At 34.8% G+C, this 16569-nt stretch overlaps 2 protein-coding genes and 1 pseudogene across 3 annotated transcripts; 2 read left to right on the forward strand and 1 right to left on the reverse strand.

Annotated features, from left to right (window-relative positions):
• The first annotated feature begins 5794 nt into the window (after window positions 1-5794).
• LOC120214669 (general transcription and DNA repair factor IIH subunit TFB2-like) lies at window positions 5795-9907 on the forward strand. The gene is made up of 15 exons (XM_039212505.1): window positions 5795-6014; window positions 6090-6254; window positions 6425-6493; window positions 6752-6845; window positions 6993-7093; window positions 7182-7227; window positions 7313-7372; window positions 7789-7857; window positions 8133-8216; window positions 8311-8394; window positions 8514-8599; window positions 9051-9141; window positions 9289-9369; window positions 9493-9567; window positions 9662-9907. The coding sequence occupies exons 1-15, from the start codon at window positions 5902-5904 to the stop codon at window positions 9794-9796; spliced, it is 1353 nt and encodes a 450-aa protein (XP_039068436.1). The 5' UTR covers window positions 5795-5901; the 3' UTR covers window positions 9797-9907.
• A 646-nt stretch (window positions 9908-10553) lies between these two features.
• LOC120214663 (tetraspanin-19-like) lies at window positions 10554-11996 on the forward strand. 2 transcript variants are annotated; one of them, XM_039212499.1, is made up of 6 exons: window positions 10554-10747; window positions 10913-11012; window positions 11140-11220; window positions 11300-11404; window positions 11492-11671; window positions 11758-11996. In XM_039212499.1, the coding sequence occupies exons 1-6, from the start codon at window positions 10581-10583 to the stop codon at window positions 11767-11769; spliced, it is 645 nt and encodes a 214-aa protein (XP_039068430.1). In that variant the 5' UTR covers window positions 10554-10580; the 3' UTR covers window positions 11770-11996. The 2 variants fall into 2 exon arrangements, with proteins under 2 accessions (XP_039068430.1, XP_039068429.1); XM_039212498.1 differs by having other exon boundaries at window positions 11492-11769.
• A 231-nt stretch (window positions 11997-12227) lies between these two features.
• LOC120214670 lies at window positions 12228-14137 on the reverse strand (annotated as a pseudogene).
• Window positions 14138-16569: the final 2432 nt, after the last annotated feature.

The raw sequence follows: 16569 nt of genomic DNA on the forward strand, positions 1-16569 counted from the left end.
TATTTTTTCTCAAATTATCAGTTGCAGTTTTGCTCTATCTGATAGCCGTCTTCCGCAACAATTGGTATCAGAGCCAAATTAGAGTGTATAATATTTGCTTATTGTCTTTGTGGTTGCCACCAAAAGGTGGATCCTCCAACATAAGAAAGTATGAAGTTAGTACTCATTCTTTGAAGGTTCCATAGAACTATTCACAATAGTGAAATAGTGGGAGCTATCCGTAAAAGAAGCTATGACAACGAAATTTGATATTAAAAAGTTCAATGGGAGAAATTTCTCATTGTGAAAATTGAAGATGAATGACATCCTGAGGAAAGATGGTTGTCTAGCAGCTATCAGTGAAAGGCCGGTGGATTTCACAGATGACAACAAATGGATCGAAATGGACGGGAATGCTATGACAAACTTTCATCTAGCATTAACAGATGAAGTATTGTCAAGCATCGAGGAGAAGAAGACAACTAAGGAGATATGAGATCATCTCACCAAATTGTACGAGGCCACATCGTTGCACAATAAAATTTTCCTTAAGAAGAAATTGTACACTCTCCGGATGCCAGAATCTATTTCAGTGACAGAGCACTTAAACACAATGAACACGTTATTTTATATCATCTTACATCCTTAAGATGTACAATAGGAGAAAAAGAATGTGCTGAATTTCTACTTCAAAGTCTACCTGATTCGTATGATCAACTCATCATCAACTTGACAAACAGTAATGTCACCAGTCTTGTCTTCGATGACGTTGCAACTGCTGTTCTACAAGAAGAAAATCAGTGCAAGAATAAGGAAGACAGATAAGTAAATCTGCAATAAGCATAAGTGTTGACAACGATGAGAGGGAGGTCAACATAATGTGGCCCAATAAACAGTCACAAACAAGGTAGATCGAAGTCGAGGAGCAAGAAGAATTTAAAGTGCTATATAATTGTGGAAAGAATGGTTACTTGAAGAAGGATTGTTGGAGTCTAAATAAAAACTCCAATCCACAAGGCAATACCGCAAACACTTCAGATGATGGAGATGCTCTATGCTGTGAAGCGTCAACCACCGTGGAAGGCAGAAAAAGATTTGCAGATATATGGCTCATTGATTCAGGAGCAACATATCACATGACCTCAAGAAGAGAATGGTTCCATCATTATGAACCTGTCTTAGGAGAATCTGTGTATAGTTGCAATGATCATGCCTTAGAGATCGTTGGCGTAGGAACCATCAAATTGAAGATGTATGATGGAACAATTAAAGTTGTTTGAGATGTGCGGCACGTGAAAGGCCTGAAGAAAATTTTATTATCCTACAGATTGTTGGATAATAATACAAGCAAGATTGAAACACAGAAAGGAATCATGAAGGTGTTTCGTGGAGCGCTTGTGGTGTTGAAAGGCGAAAAGATAGCAGCAAACTTGTACATGCTGAAGGGAGAAACTTTGCTAGAAGCAGAAGCCTCTGTTGCCTCATGTAGTTCAGATTATGCAATGTTATGGCATCAAAAACTTGGACACATGTCAGAACAAGGAATGAAAGTCCTTGTGGAGCAAAAGCTACTTCCAGGCTTAACAAATGTATCACTTCCTTTGTGTGAGCATTGCATAACAAGTAAGCAACACCGGGTTGAAATTCAAAATATAAAATTCTAGAGGCAAAAGTGTTCTAGAATTGGTTCACTCTGACGTATGGCAAGCACCAGTTACATCCCTAAAGCGGAGCAAAATACTTTGTCTAATTTATTGATGACTACTCCAGGAGATGTTGGGTGTACCCTATTAAGAAGAAGTTAGACGTGTTTTCAACTTTCAAAAACTTCAAGGCACGGGTGGAACTTGATTCTGGAAATAAGATCAAGTGTTTCAGAACAGATAATGGAGGAGAATACACAAGTGAAGAATTTGATGACTTTTGCAGGAAAGAAGGCATCAAAAGATAGTTCACAGTGGCGAACACTCCTTAACAAAATAGAGTGGCAGAGCGGATGAACAGAACCTTGTTAGAAAGAACAAGAGCAATGTTGAGGGATGCATGCCTAGAAAAATCATTCTGGGTAAAAGCAATCAATACCACCTATTATTTGGTGAATCGAGCTCCATCAACTGCAATAGAGTTGAAGACACCAATAGAGATATGGACTGGTAAACCAGCTGATTATTCAAACCTCCATATATTTGGAAGTATTGTGTACGTGATGTACAACTCCCAAGAAATCTCAAAGCTGGATCTAAAATCCAGGAAATGCAAATTCTTGGGGTATGCTGATGTAGTCAAGGGGTATCCAGTGTGGGATCCCACTGCTCGTAAAGTGATCATCAACAGGGATGTTATCTTTGTAGAAGATAAGCTACAAAGAAAAGAAGAATATGGTAGCGTTGAAAAGTCAGAGACTACACAGATACATGCGAAAAAGGATGTTGAACAAGAAGATTCTTCTGAAGCAGAACTAGCACATGATGAACAAGAACTAGAGAGTTCTGAAGCTCCAACAACTCGTCAATCATATCGTGTGAGAAGACGTCTCAATTGGCACTCAGATTATGTTATAGAAGGAAATATTGCATATTGCCTTTTAACAGAGGACGGTGAGCCATCAACATACCAGGAGGCAATAAACAACTCAGATGCTTCACTATGGATGATGACGATGCAAGAGGAAATTGAAGCCCTTCATAAAAATAATACATGGGACCTTGTGCCACTACCACAAGGAATGAAGCCAATTGGTAACAAATGGGTCTTCAAAATCAAACGAAATGGTGACGATCAAGTTGAGAGATATCGTGCAAGACTGGTGGTCAAAGGATAAGCTCAAAAAGAAGGTATTGATTTCAATGAAATATTTTCTCCTGTGGTTCAACTAACAACTGTTTGAGTAGTTTTGGCAATGTGTGCTACATTGAACTTACATCTAGAGTAGTTAGATGTTAAAACAACTTTTTTTCATGGAAATCTTGAAGAAGAGATTTACATGCTCCAGCATGAAGGTTTTAAAGAAAAAGAAAAGAAGAACTTGGTTTGCAGGTTGAACAAATCTCTGTACGGTCTAAAGCAGGCGCCGAGGTGTTGATATAAGAGATTTGATTAATTCATTATGTGCCTTGGATACAACAAACTTAATGCATACCCTTGTGCTTATTTCAAGAGGTCTGGTGATAACGATTTTGTTATATTGCTTTTTTATGTGGATGACATGTTGGTTGCAGGACCCAACAAAGATCATATTGAAGAATTAAAGGCACAACTGGCTAGGGAATTTGAAATGGACTTAGGATCAGCAAACAAGATTCTAGGGATGCAAATTCACTGGGACAGAAGTAATAGGAAGATTTGGCTTTCACAAAAGAATTACTTGAAGAAGATCTTGTCACGGTTCAGCATGCAAATTGTAAGCTAATTTCTACCCCTATTCCTATTAACTTCAAATTATCCTCCAGTATGAGTCCTAGCAATGAAGAAGAGAGGATGGAGATGTCTCAAGTACCGTATGCATCAGCAGTGGGAAGTTTAATGTTCGCTATGATATGTACAAGACCAGACATTGCACAAGCAGTGGGAGTGGTTAGTCGGTACGTGGCGAATCCAAGCAAAGAGCATTGGGATACAAAAAGAGGATCCTAAGATACATCAAAGGGACCTCAAATGTTGCATTATGTTACAAAGGATCAAACTTACTAATCAATGGGTATGTAGATTCAGACTATGCAGGGGATTTGGATAAAAATAAATCTACTACAGGATATGTGTTCAAAATTGCTAGTGGAGTTATAAGCTGGGTTTCAAAATTACAGTCAATTGTGGCTACATCCACAACAGAAACACAATATGTAGCAGCTACACAAGCCAGTAAAGACGCAATTTGGTTAAAGATGCTATTGGAGGAGCTTGGGCACAATCAAGAGTATGTCTCTCTGTTTTGCGACAGTCAAAGCTCCTTGCATCTAGTAAGGAATCCAACATTTCATTCAAGGACAAAACACATACGAGTTCAATACCATTTCATTCGTGAAAAGGTGGAAGAAGGAACGATAGATATGCAGAAGATCCATACCAAAGACAACATAGTAGATTTCATGACGAAGGCAATCAACGCTGATAAATTTACCTGGAGTTGATCCTCTTGTGGCCTGTTAGAAACGTAAGCAACATGAAGGTACAAGGGTAGAAAGAATGGTGTGAAGATATGATTGTTTCAATCAAATCTTCAAGTGGGAGATTGTTGAAAAGTCAAATATGCATTTAGCATATGGGCGGCTAATAATGGGGCGGTTGGAAAAATGGCTTTGGGCGGCTAATGTAGTCAAATTTAGGTAACCAAATTGTTGAATTTATGTAATGCGTAAATGTCAAATTTAGTCATTGTAATTTAGGGTATTTATAAGATTAGTCCTTAAGCTTCAACTATAAATACCCTAGCTCATTTAGCTTCAAAACCATCCCAAAGCATTCTAGCTTTCTTCCAATACTAGAGAAAATTTAGAGAGTTTCTTGAGAGTTGTTTTCTCCTTTTTATCAAGATAGAATTATCATTGTTTTCTCCTTGGTAGATCGAGAGATGTTGTAATTCCTATTTTCTCATAGTGAAATTCTTCTACCGTTGCCTTGTGATTTCTACCCTATATTATTTATGGGTTTTCACGTAAATTTTGTGTCTCTTTTATCTTCATTTTTATTTTTTCTCAAATTATCAGTTACGATTTTGCTCTATCCGATAGACGTCTTCCGCAACACTCACTTCAAAGGGTACGTTTTATTGTTTGTTAATATATGCGTTTGTACATTGCTCCCATTTCTCACGTTTTGTAACTTATTTTGTGTATAGTATAGGTTTATAAATATATCTACATATATTAGCATGTTTTGTATTACGTATAGCATTTATAGTATGTATTTGTATATGTTTTATGATTTTCATGACCTTTATATATTTATATATGTAAAAATGATTATTATTATTTATTATTATTTATTTAGGTGCACATTTACGTATATATATATATATATTATGTGTACATTTTTTACTATTATTTTTTCCATCATATATTTACCATTTATTTATGCATTCATAACTCATGTATTTGTTTTCTAGTTTTCAAAAAAAAAAAAAAAGACAATGTTATCTTACATCTTGAGTTAATGAAATTACGTTCAAAATAACTGGATTTCAATTTTCGTTAATTCATGTATTAAGAGAACATCCATTTTAAATAAAATCGAGTTAATTAAATTATTTTTTATAGAACCAAATATAATTTTTAAATGATTCACTTATTCTTCAAAAATTTATAGAAATAAAAGGATAGTAACTTAAATTTTGGTTTTAAATTTGTAAAATTTCACCATTTTAGACAACGCATATTGAAGATATCAATTTTGGGCGCTATGGGGTGCTTACCTTTCCCTACACGTAATCGACTTTCGAATCTTTAAAAACGAATATTCGGTATGCGCAGACCAATTTATGTCTTAAAAAACAATTTTTTTTAAAATTATTTTAAAATAAGTTTTAGGTATTCGACCTACCTAATCCCAAGGTCGTACTCTAAATTTTTTAAATTTCATAAAAAAAATCTTAATTTTCCAAAATCAAAGTAATAATTATTTTTAAATTTAATTTTTAAAAACTGGTTATGACATAATGTATATTGGATTAACACAACTATGCACATAGTCTAGGCTTCTAAAGGAGAAAAAAGGGAAAATAAGCTAGCCAGTCCAGTAGGCCCAATTCCCGAAACGACGTCGCATTAGAGTTTTCTCTCTCAGCTTGCTCGCGCGCCTCTACTACAGAGAAAGTTTTCTTTTATCAATGCAGGATTCGGATTCGAGTTTTCAGATCATTTCAATCTAGTTTCCATTGTACATCAGCAGACAAAAGCCCTAGAAAATCGAAAGAAGAGGGAAAGAAAAATGCCTCAGGTGAAGATTATCGCGAAGAATTTCATGGACATGGTGGCTTCGTTACCCGCCATTAAGCTCGACATGCTCTATCGTAATCAATTCATTTGCGAAGCCATTCTCAGGTCTCCCCTTGTATCAGAATCATTGAAGAAGCTAATCAATTTCTGAATTGATCCAAGCTTTTGTTTATCGTTTAGGTCGTTGCCACCGTTGGCGAAGAAATACGTGTTACAAATGTTGTACATCGATGCTCCGATAACATCCAAGTCATTGCAGGAGTGGGTTCTTGCTGATGGATCATCCAAGCACAAGGTTGCAATTGATCGGTTGATTCAGTTAAGAGTATTTGAAGTAATAGATCGGTAAGCAACTGAATTCTTTGCTTCATTTGCATACTTTTCGTTGATCTTCTCTTTAAAATAAAGAGGCTAGCACAGCTTAATCTTATTCTGAAAAAACATTTTTTATTGTGCATAATAGAAGATTGGTCTTATGTGCTAACTGGATCAATCAATCTTTATCTTTTCGGCAGGAAGAAGGAAACAACTTACAAGTTAAATCCAACATTTCAGACTAGTCTCCGGAAGCATTTGATATACGGGTAAGTTTTCCTTGTTTTGTTTGTTTACATGATACTCATTTCTTTTACAGTTATTAAAATGTAAGGGGATAAAATTAGCCCTTTGTTATATATTGTGAGTTTATATGTAAAACCTTCAACTTTGCCTGTTTAAAATTTATTCATCTTATTAGGTATTACTTTTATTACAGCCAATTCTATCGTACAAATAGGTGCTACTTGCTAGATTCCTTATGCTGTGTTGTAGTAGTAATTATATAAAGGATTATCACTTTGCAGTGGGATTTTGCCAAGAGAACCAATGCCTCCAAACGTTATTGCAAGACTTCCAACCTTGGAGGAACTCGATGCCTATGCACTTGAGCAATGGGAGGTGTGACTTTCACCTACCTTTTTTATTGTTTTACTAGCATAATTTATGTTCTTAATGGTGGTGTATGTGATGTGGAATTATAGAATTACTTTTGCAATTTGATTGACTGTTTAGTTTTTTTTTTCTTACTTAAGCTTTGTTAAGCAGTGTTTCTTGCTGCAACTTATAAGTTCAGGACAAACTGAAAGATCATCAAGCTTCAGCTCTTCCATGATGAGAATTTTTCAGCGTGGTCTTTTACGTCAGAGGTGTTATATCCTGCCATGCATGTTAGCTTCATTTCTTTTATGCGGTAGATATCAAGGGTTCTGTATCTCACGTTTTCTGCTTCTACAGAGACAAAGAAGCACCAAGATTGACTGAGAGTGGTTTCCAGTTCTTGGTGTGCATCTTATAAATCATGGTGCTTTTGCCTCTTTTTTGGTTTTCTGTCACCTAAAATTACCTCTCATATGTGAAATTTACAGTTGATGGATACAAATGCTCAGCTCTGGTATGTTATCAGAGAATATATATCCAACTCAGAGGTATACTTCATGAGATATTTTTGGTGTTTTGCTTGAAACTTATTTGCTACAGATAGTGTGTTGTAATGTTTTTGAATTCTTGAAGGGGAAATCGGCATGGATTTATTATAAATTTGGTATTGCTTTATTAGTATGTATTATCCTCTCAATACTATTGACTCTTAGGTCTGCAACTGTGCATATGTATGCATGCAAGAGTCTGTGTATACTTGTGTGTTTCTTCTGGAATTGTTTATATTTAATTCTTTTATGGGATTTATGGTTGCATACGTGTTTGTGGATTGATCGATCCATCTAATGATCTGTCTGGTTTCACCTCTTTACTCTAATTGGATGTTGTTGATGCAACTTTAGTTCTGTCATGCTATATAGCATATCTTTGTATCTTATGCTTGGACTTTCATCTTTTGGTGCAGGAGCAAGGTGTAGACCAAGCAGATTTAATTGCTTTTCTGCTAGAACTTAGTTTTCATACCACTGGTGAGGTATGCCATATTCATTTTTTATATTTCCCTTGATCCATGATTGTCGATAGAAAAGTTTTGTTAGAAGAAGTCTATGATTTGCCATTTGTTTAATCCATTTTGTCGTGGAAAGAATCTACATTAATCTTCGTTTTTGTTTTTGGTTTAAACCTTTGTTATCCTTTGTTATCTGCATAGCAGCTTATTTCCTTTCTTTTCTCGAGGTTCTTTAATGCTAATTTCTGTGACAATTTTTTTTAAAAAATTTGATATAAATTTGTTTTGTCTTGTCATAGGCTTATAATTTAGATACACTGACGGATGGCCAGACAACTATGATCAAGGACCTTGCAGACTTGGGATTAGTCAAACTTCAGAAGGTTCTCCTAATTAATGCTATTTTCTTATTGGATACATGACAATCTGTTTCAAGTTATACCCTATGATGGATCTAAGGTATATGTATATGTTCAGGGCAGGAAGGATAGTTGGTTTATACCTACTAAATTAGCCACCAATCTTTCAGTGAGTTTAGCAGATACAACATCAAGGAAACAGGTATGGTGGATTAAGTCAGTTGTATGACTACATGGATTCTGACGTATAAACCATTATCACTGTTTCCCAAGTAGTGTTAGTCTTTACTCATGCAGTTCTTATGCTGTATTTTTCTTCAGGGATTTGTTGTTGTGGAAACTAACTTTAGGATGTACTCATACTCATCATCTAAGTTGCACTGTGAAATTTTACGTCTATTCTCAAGGTACGAAGTGGTAATATACCTAATAACATTCTTCCCCTGAAAAAAATGGACTTTCCATTTTATAACTGTTGGATATGATTTTCCTGAATGGCTCCAAGGAAAATGGAAATCACCCACGGTCAAAAGCAGAAAATCCCATTTTCCTCTGAGATATTTGGAGTCTGTGGAGCTAATATGTGGAAATGCAACCATACCACCAAAAAAGAAACAATCTGAATGGATTTGACGCTATTGTATATAGAAGATAGAAATGTAGTAATAGTTTTTTCCACAAGTGAACAATGTGGCCGTTTCTGCTTTATTTAAAGCATAGCTGCTTCATGGTTCTCTTTTCTGATTCTATCTATCTGTCAATCACTTTCACCAGCTTGTTTCTAATATTCGGAGATTTATTACTGCTATATTAACTATTTGAATTCTTCATTAAACAATAATGTGCTCACATTTATAGGGTAGAGTATCAACTTCCAAACCTCATAGTTGGTTCAATGACAAAAGAAAGCTTGTATAATGCTTTCGAAAATGGCATTACAGCGGAGCAGGTTAGTATCCATTTCCAGTTGCTCCTTTTATGTCTCAAATTGCAGGACGTAGACATGCAAGAAATCACACGATCAACAATAGTAGCAACTGAAATTATCCAACATGCCCTATGCAGCTTCTTTCGCTAATGTAACTCCTGAATACAGATAGTTACATTCCTTCAGCAGAACGCACATCCTCGAGTTGCTGAGAAAGTACCATCAGTACCTGAAAATGTCACAGATCAGGTTAAATACTTTAATCTGCCGAAAAAAGTTGGCATTGTGATTGACTAATTCATTTAAACTGATGCATCCCGACTTCAATGGACGCATATTGAGTATGCTAATGCAGGCACTCTTTCGTTGCAGATAAGATTGTGGGAAAGTGATTTGAAAAGAGTTGAGATGACTCCAGCGCATTTTTACGACGAATTTCCTTCAAGGGTACTCTCAACCCTCAATTTGAGTGATGTATTTCTAATATCTCTGAATGTTATGCGATCATATCTTGGTGTTCACATCTTTCTCTATCGGACAGGATGTCTTTGAGGCTGCATCTGACTTTGCCCGAATGCATTCCGGTTTACTATGGGACGATGCGAAGAAAATGCGTTTGGTTGTAAAGGGAGAGATTCATATACTTATGCGTGAGCATCTTCGCTCTCAAAACTAGATTGTATGGTATGTATATCGTGCAAGCTCCTGATGATGTTGGCCGAATGAGATTGTTCGAAGTTTTGGTAGTCAAGAGGGTGCTGAGAATCTCTAACTTAGCAACAACAGGGTCCTTGTATGAAAAATTATTTGTTTATTTTAAGCTTAAATTTGGTACGATTTTGATTCGGTTAATAATTAAATGTAATCGGTTCATTTTCAGATTCACAAGTTAAAATTCTTAATTATTTGAATGGAAAATACTATATAAAAGTATTCTATAAAAAAATTCAAAAGCTAATGAACTGCTCCAACCTGAATTTGGTTAACTTTTATATTTGATTATTTTTATATAAAAAACAGAATATTGAATTCTAATAGTAAATTCAATTTAAAAAAGAGAGTAAATTATTCGAATAGAGCCATTATCATCCAAAACAATTCTTAAAATAAAAATAATCTTGTTACTGCCCAGGATCGAATTGGGAACCTTAAACGTGTAAGACTAACGTGATGACTACTGCACCACAGCAACCCGTGATGCTAAAGAATTACATTGAGTTTTAAAATAATAACAGGGATTGCCATTATTGACAGACGAAAAATATAAAAGCCAAGCAACATGAAAACAAACAGATAGCTTCCGAGAAATTTCCCCCGTCTCTCAATCATTCCTTCATAACATTGATTGGTAAGCCACTGTCACACCCATTTCTCCTTTTCCTGTATTCCCAAACTCTATAGTGCTATCTAACATCCATCTTCTTGTTAATCTTGAGATTATCCTGGTGTTGATCATCACAATGGCTAGTATTCTAAAATCTTGCATGCAATTCACGTTGAAATCTGTGAACCTGATAATGGCAATGGTAGGGATTGCTATGATCTTATATGGCTTTTGGATGCTCAGGGTTTGGCATAGAGACATGTCAGGCTCATCTTATGAAGACTTGGATTATACTGCTCCATGGTAAGTTACATCAAAAGTTCTTCTATGCTATGTTACTCGGTACCTTTTAAAGATTTTTCTGTATATCTCGAGGATCTCGAAGGTCATATCCCATGTTGGAGATTTGTGTCCGAGCAGCATTGCTTTTCTGTTCTATGTTTACCGATGATCTTACTACAACTGCAGGTTTATATACACTTTTCTGGCCACAGGTGTCACCTTATGCCTACTAACATGCCTAGGCCATATTGCTGCTGATAGTGCAAATAGATTTTGCCTTTTATGTGTATCCTTTTTCGTTGAGTTTAGCTTCATTTGAGTTCATAAACTTCTTCATCGATGCCTGTTTCCCCTTTTTTCCATAGGAAAACTTGTTTTGCAAGCATTATTTGTTGTTCTTTAATGGTAGAAAGTACATGGTGATAATCTCAGTGCTTCTACTGATAGAGACTGGAATTACAGCTGATATACTCTTAAACGAAGACTGGGAAAAGGTAGGAGTCTTTTCGCTATTTTTTCCCCCGCTTAGTCTCTCTTCTTGTTAAGTATTTTTAGTTTCATTGATGAGACCAGGATATACCCGATGATCCAACGGGGAGGTTCCGTGATTTCAAACAATTTGTGGAGACTAATATCGACATCTTCAAATGGATATTCTTGATTATTTTCTTAGGACAGGTAACTTTGTGTGCAGATTTGTATAGATTTTGATATTCAAAAGATTACAAAGGATGTTTCGTTACGTTTCAAGTTGTTTCTTCACAGGGACTTTCAGTACTATTGGCTATGGCTCTGAGAGCTTTTATTCCCACCAACCAATGTTCAAACTATGATAGTGATAAAGAATTCACTCAAGCCAGGCAACCACTCATAAATAACCATGCTCAAAAACCTGCTTATGTCATTGGAGAACCTCCTTTTGCAAACAAGAACGAAACTTGGAACGCAAGAAATCGTTCCAACTACTTTTTCTCAATCTCTTTATTTACTTTTTGTTGATCTGATTTGATTTTATATTGATTTATCAACAGACGAATAAGTGATAGAAAGGGAGTCTGAGATTTTACGTATCATTTACATATCACAGGGGAGAGAAACAGAAAAGCAGAGCTGCTATGGAAAACACTGCCAAGCTAGAAGCACGATTGATATTCAGACCAGAAAACAAGTTTCAGCATCGCGTTAGAGTGGTTAAATTCGTAAATCATGTCATTTTTCCGTTGTGTTATGTTCATAATTTGTGTTATATAGACTTTGACACGTTCATACATGTGTTCGAAACTTGATCATGTCAACAAAAACCTGTTAAAGTTACATGTGACTACTAGACATCGAGAAAATCTCAGACCGAAATATATATATATATATATATATATATATATATATATATATATATATATATATATATATCATGAGTGAAAAGAATTAACAAATCTCTGAAAGATGGTCTATTATGAATAAATTAGCTCGGTCATCCAAAGCTACATGATTGAATCTGCCTCAAATGTTTACAAACAATAAGAATGTTAAAAGCTTCAAATCATAGCAAACATCATACTGAAACACACAACCTATTCAGCTTTTTTCGGGAGCTTTCTCTTCATTCGACTAAAAGGTCCAACAGTTCGGTCCATAATATACATGTAAATAACCTGGCTCCAAGATTTGTACGATTCCAAGCCTTTGTAATACTCAGGAGCGATTTCTTTCACCTTATACAGCTTGGACCCCGGGATCCTTGGGAAATCATGGTGTTCATTGTGATAACCAACATTCCACGTTAAAAGATTGAGGGGACCATAGTAAGAATACGTCTCTTGCTCAGGCTTGAATACATAATGCTCGGAGATAAAATGGCCAGCCATCGGGTGCATTCCACCCCCAACGAATGTCGAAAGGATCAAATAAGCAAAAGATATCCACCCATAAAAATAAACAACGGTTGAATCGAGAGCGAGCTGAACAAATAAGTTTATGACTCCAATAACCTGGGGGCTTTGGTTTGAGGAATAAAGGGCGGAGTGCATAGAAGAAGAGTTGGAAGATAACCCATATGGATTTTGAGACAGCATTAGTCACATAACGAGCTTCGATGTAGCTGGGAACATCCATGTCGATACCATCTACCCCTTGGAAACGATGATGCTCGAGGTGATACTTTTGGAAAGTGACGGACATAGGCACACCGATGGGGAGGTTGGCGAAAATCCCAAGCAAACGGTTGTAGATAGGAGTCGAAAAGGCAAGATTGTGGCTGAGCTCATGGATGGCTAAGAAGAGATTGTGGTTGAGGAAAGAGCCAAAAAAGTAGGCAATTATCAATGTTCTCACCCAGCTAGCATCATGAAGGATAGTGGCAGTCCATAGTTGAAGCAAAACCACCACACTTATCTGCAATGCAAAGGGTTTCAAATTTCTTTATATCAATCGACACAATTCACTTGGAATGGATCCATCATTTAAAAGTTCCAAGCATCACAAACTCCAACTAAAAGTCCCAAAACAGAAAAAAGGAAATACACCAGGATTTCCATTGAAGTAAGCATGAATAAAACAGAGGAAAACATCAAAACTGAATGCATTTAGCCAGCTTCATTGCCTAGAATCTAAATACAGTACAGCAAACAAATTGAATAATGAGATGAAAAAATATATAAGTGGCAGTCCTGTCCATAGCTGAAGCAAAACAACCATACTGATCTGCAATGCAAATGGTTTCAAGTTTATATTCATTAACCCAAATAACTTCAAACGGATCTATCATAGAGAGAGCCTGATTCCAATCAATGCGAATTGAAAGATGAATTCTTTTAACCCCAAAATAGGAAAAATGGAAACCCCAGATTTCTTCCATTGAAGTAAATATGAACAGAACATAGAAAAAAAACATCAGAATCAAAATTTCCAGCCAGCCATGGAGGGTAGTGGCAGTCCATAGCTGAAGCAAAACAGCCATACTAATCTGCAATGAGTTTAAGTTTATATTTCATTGACACTATTCATTTCAAAATTCAAATGGATCTATCATTTGGAAGTTCCAAGCTTAACTCCAATCAGTGTAACTTGAAAGTTCACTCTCTCTTCCTCCAATCTCGAAACAGAAACAATGGAAAACCCAGATTTCCGTTTAAGTAAATAAGAGCAAAACAGGAAGAAAAAAAACCGAAACCATTTAGCAAAGCTTCACAGCCTCAGATCTAGAAACAGATTGAAGAATGAGATTAAAAAGAAGACTACCTGAGGAAGCAAAGGGATCAGGGCCAAAGAGCTCTTTAATTTGAGGGTACTGAGAGAGGATTGACGTCTCCTTGAAGCATGAGGCTCGTCTGTATAAGACCAAAAGAAGTCATTAGCCATTACTATTCCTTCTTCTTTCTTATCTTCCTCTCTCCTTTCCCCTCCTTTCCGCATTATCTCTCTTTCCCTCCAAAGTCCAAAAGCCCTTTTGATTATCTTTCCTTCTGATTCTCCTCTTCTATCTGTTTGTCACTATGAAGTTGCGGATTTTCTTCTCTGATATATGATATACGTATACACGGAAACCGCTATAAATTTGTTGCGTAATAAAATATGGGATATTTTCTCGCCTTTGTAGGACTGATTGAGCGATCATCACTCTTCACGGTTTTAAAAATCCACTCGCTTCTGGGTAAAGTTCTACGTTGAGCCGGTTAAAATAAGGTTAATAAATGATGTTATCGGTAAAAAGTGATAGATTAAAAATTGAGCATAAAAATTACTATTAGTTAGACTAATAAAATAAGACATTAGATTTTTAAATAAAATTATATGTTCAAATTTTGATATTTGTGTATATAGCAAATTAAGTTTTTATAGTGCAATCAATTACGGAACATGTTTAACTGTATCAAAATATACAATAATATATGTTGATATATTAATGATCTTAAGTCTGAAGATCATACATATAGTCATCACCATAAGTAATGTTGTGACCGTCACATAATAATTTAAGACATATATAGCAGATCAATAAAATATGTTGTTCTCTAACAACATACTCATATATTAATTTTGATATCTCTATATCAATGACAATCGTTGTCATCAATCAACTAAACGTATTATTATTTTTATAACCATAATAATATTCAACTAAGGATCTTTAATAAAATCCATTATTATATATATTTTATTATCTTTTAATTTATTTGAATAATTTGAATCACAATGGTATAATTAAAGTAATAATGACAATGCATTATTTAATAAAATCAGTAAATAAAGTGTATCATTACAATCATCTCATGTTTGGTCTTTAAACATACTCTAAAATTAGGTGCAACCAGATTTCTTATAGATATTCATAACATTTTCAGTTTTAACTTATTTTGTTATCGTGAAAATGTCTAAGGTTCCATCAACTTAAACTCTAATAACATTTTAGGAACAATCGATTTATTATAAAAAAAATTATTTCAGGTTGCAACCTACTGCTTAGTGAGCCATAACATCCTTGAGTGCGATCAGATTTCTATAGTTATTGATATCATTTATAGCTTTTAACTTATTTGTTATTGATAATCACGGTAAAATATATTTCATGATTATGTCATTTTAAATTATTTTAAAATAATTGCAAACTAATATGTTACTTATAAGTAGGAATGGCAAAAAAATCTGAACCCGATGGGGAAAATCGAAAACGAATTAAACGGGGACGGGGGAAAAACCGTTTATGCTAAACGGGGACGGGAAAAACCGTTTATGTTAAACGGGGACGGGTTTAGTAATCTCTGTCCCGATTACCGACCCGATACCCGACCCGCTAAATATTAAAAATAATATATATATATATATAAATTTAATTTAAATTAAAAAATATATAATATTATATATTTAATTTAAATATATACCCGACCTGATGCCCGGCCCGATACCGTTTAAATAACCGTTTATGCTAAACGGGATACCCATTTCCTCACGGTTTTCCCGATTACCCGATGGAAATCCCCTTTTAAATCCCCGCGATTTTTTAAGCGGGAACGGGTACGAGTTTTTAAACGGAGACGGGAACGGAGGGACCAATACCCAACCCGAACCTGACCCGTTGCCATCCCTACTTATAAGTCACATTTTCAATCGTGCTAAACTAGTTTTATTAAGGTTCATTTTAAATTTTCGATTACGTTATTTTTTTAGCCTGATATATTCTGCTTTCCTTTCCTATTAAGTTCTAGCACCCTTATTATTATTTTCTAATTACTCAGGTAAATGTCACTTGCAAAAAATTAATTACAAAGTAACATTTTTTATAATCACCGATAACTAAATAAAAATGCAATTTGATCCATACTATCATGAAATATAAAAGGATAACTTTAAATATTATATAAATATATATTATCATCATAATCCGAATTTGATCAAATTTAAAATTTATTTAAAATCAATAATATTTTGTTATAAATATTTTAAATCTTACATTATATATTATATATAATAAATATTTTAATATATTCTTTTTCTTTCTTTTTTGAATAGAAGCCGCTAGTATATTAAAAAAAATATCCGAAATTACAATAAGAATTTACAATTATCATCGTAAACTAAATACATAATTTGAATTTTTTTATATAACATTGAAACTAACAACTTTGAATTATATAAGGACCATATATGGAAAAGTTTAAAAACTCAATCAAGAGGCTTGGACAAAAATAGATACGAATAAATCTGATTGCATCGGCAAATAAACCACAAAAGAAAATTAAGTTATTGAAATATTACCGAAAACTACAGATCAAAGCTGAGCGTCGTGAGAAACTATCCACAAACGCAAAATCACATATCCATATTAAATCCAAAGTCCATAGTAGGAA

This window comes from Hibiscus syriacus, unplaced genomic scaffold (assembly GCF_006381635.1).
Source record: "Hibiscus syriacus cultivar Baekdansim isolate YM2019G1 unplaced genomic scaffold, ASM638163v2 tig00110085_pilon, whole genome shotgun sequence".
In the NCBI taxonomy this organism is placed as follows: domain Eukaryota; kingdom Viridiplantae; phylum Streptophyta; class Magnoliopsida; order Malvales; family Malvaceae; genus Hibiscus; species Hibiscus syriacus.

What these genes read in the sequence shown, in the direction of transcription:
- LOC120214669 (XM_039212505.1), top strand. Translation starts at nt 5,902, where the DNA reads ATGCCTCAGGTGAAGATTATCGCGAAGAATTTCATGGACATGGTGGCT. An exon ending in AATATATATCCAACTCAGAG is followed by an intron (nt 7,373 to 7,788) that starts GTATACTTCATG and finishes CTTTTGGTGCAG; the next exon opens with GAGCAAGGTGTAGACCAAGC. An exon ending in ACGACGAATTTCCTTCAAGG is followed by an intron (nt 9,568 to 9,661) that starts GTACTCTCAACC and finishes TCTATCGGACAG; the next exon opens with GATGTCTTTGAGGCTGCATC.
- LOC120214663 (XM_039212498.1), top strand. Translation starts at nt 10,581, where the DNA reads ATGGCTAGTATTCTAAAATCTTGCATGCAATTCACGTTGAAATCTGTG. An exon ending in TTGGATTATACTGCTCCATG is followed by an intron (nt 10,748 to 10,912) that starts GTAAGTTACATC and finishes CTACAACTGCAG; the next exon opens with GTTTATATACACTTTTCTGG. An exon ending in ATAGATTTTGCCTTTTATGT is followed by an intron (nt 11,013 to 11,139) that starts GTATCCTTTTTC and finishes AATGGTAGAAAG; the next exon opens with TACATGGTGATAATCTCAGT.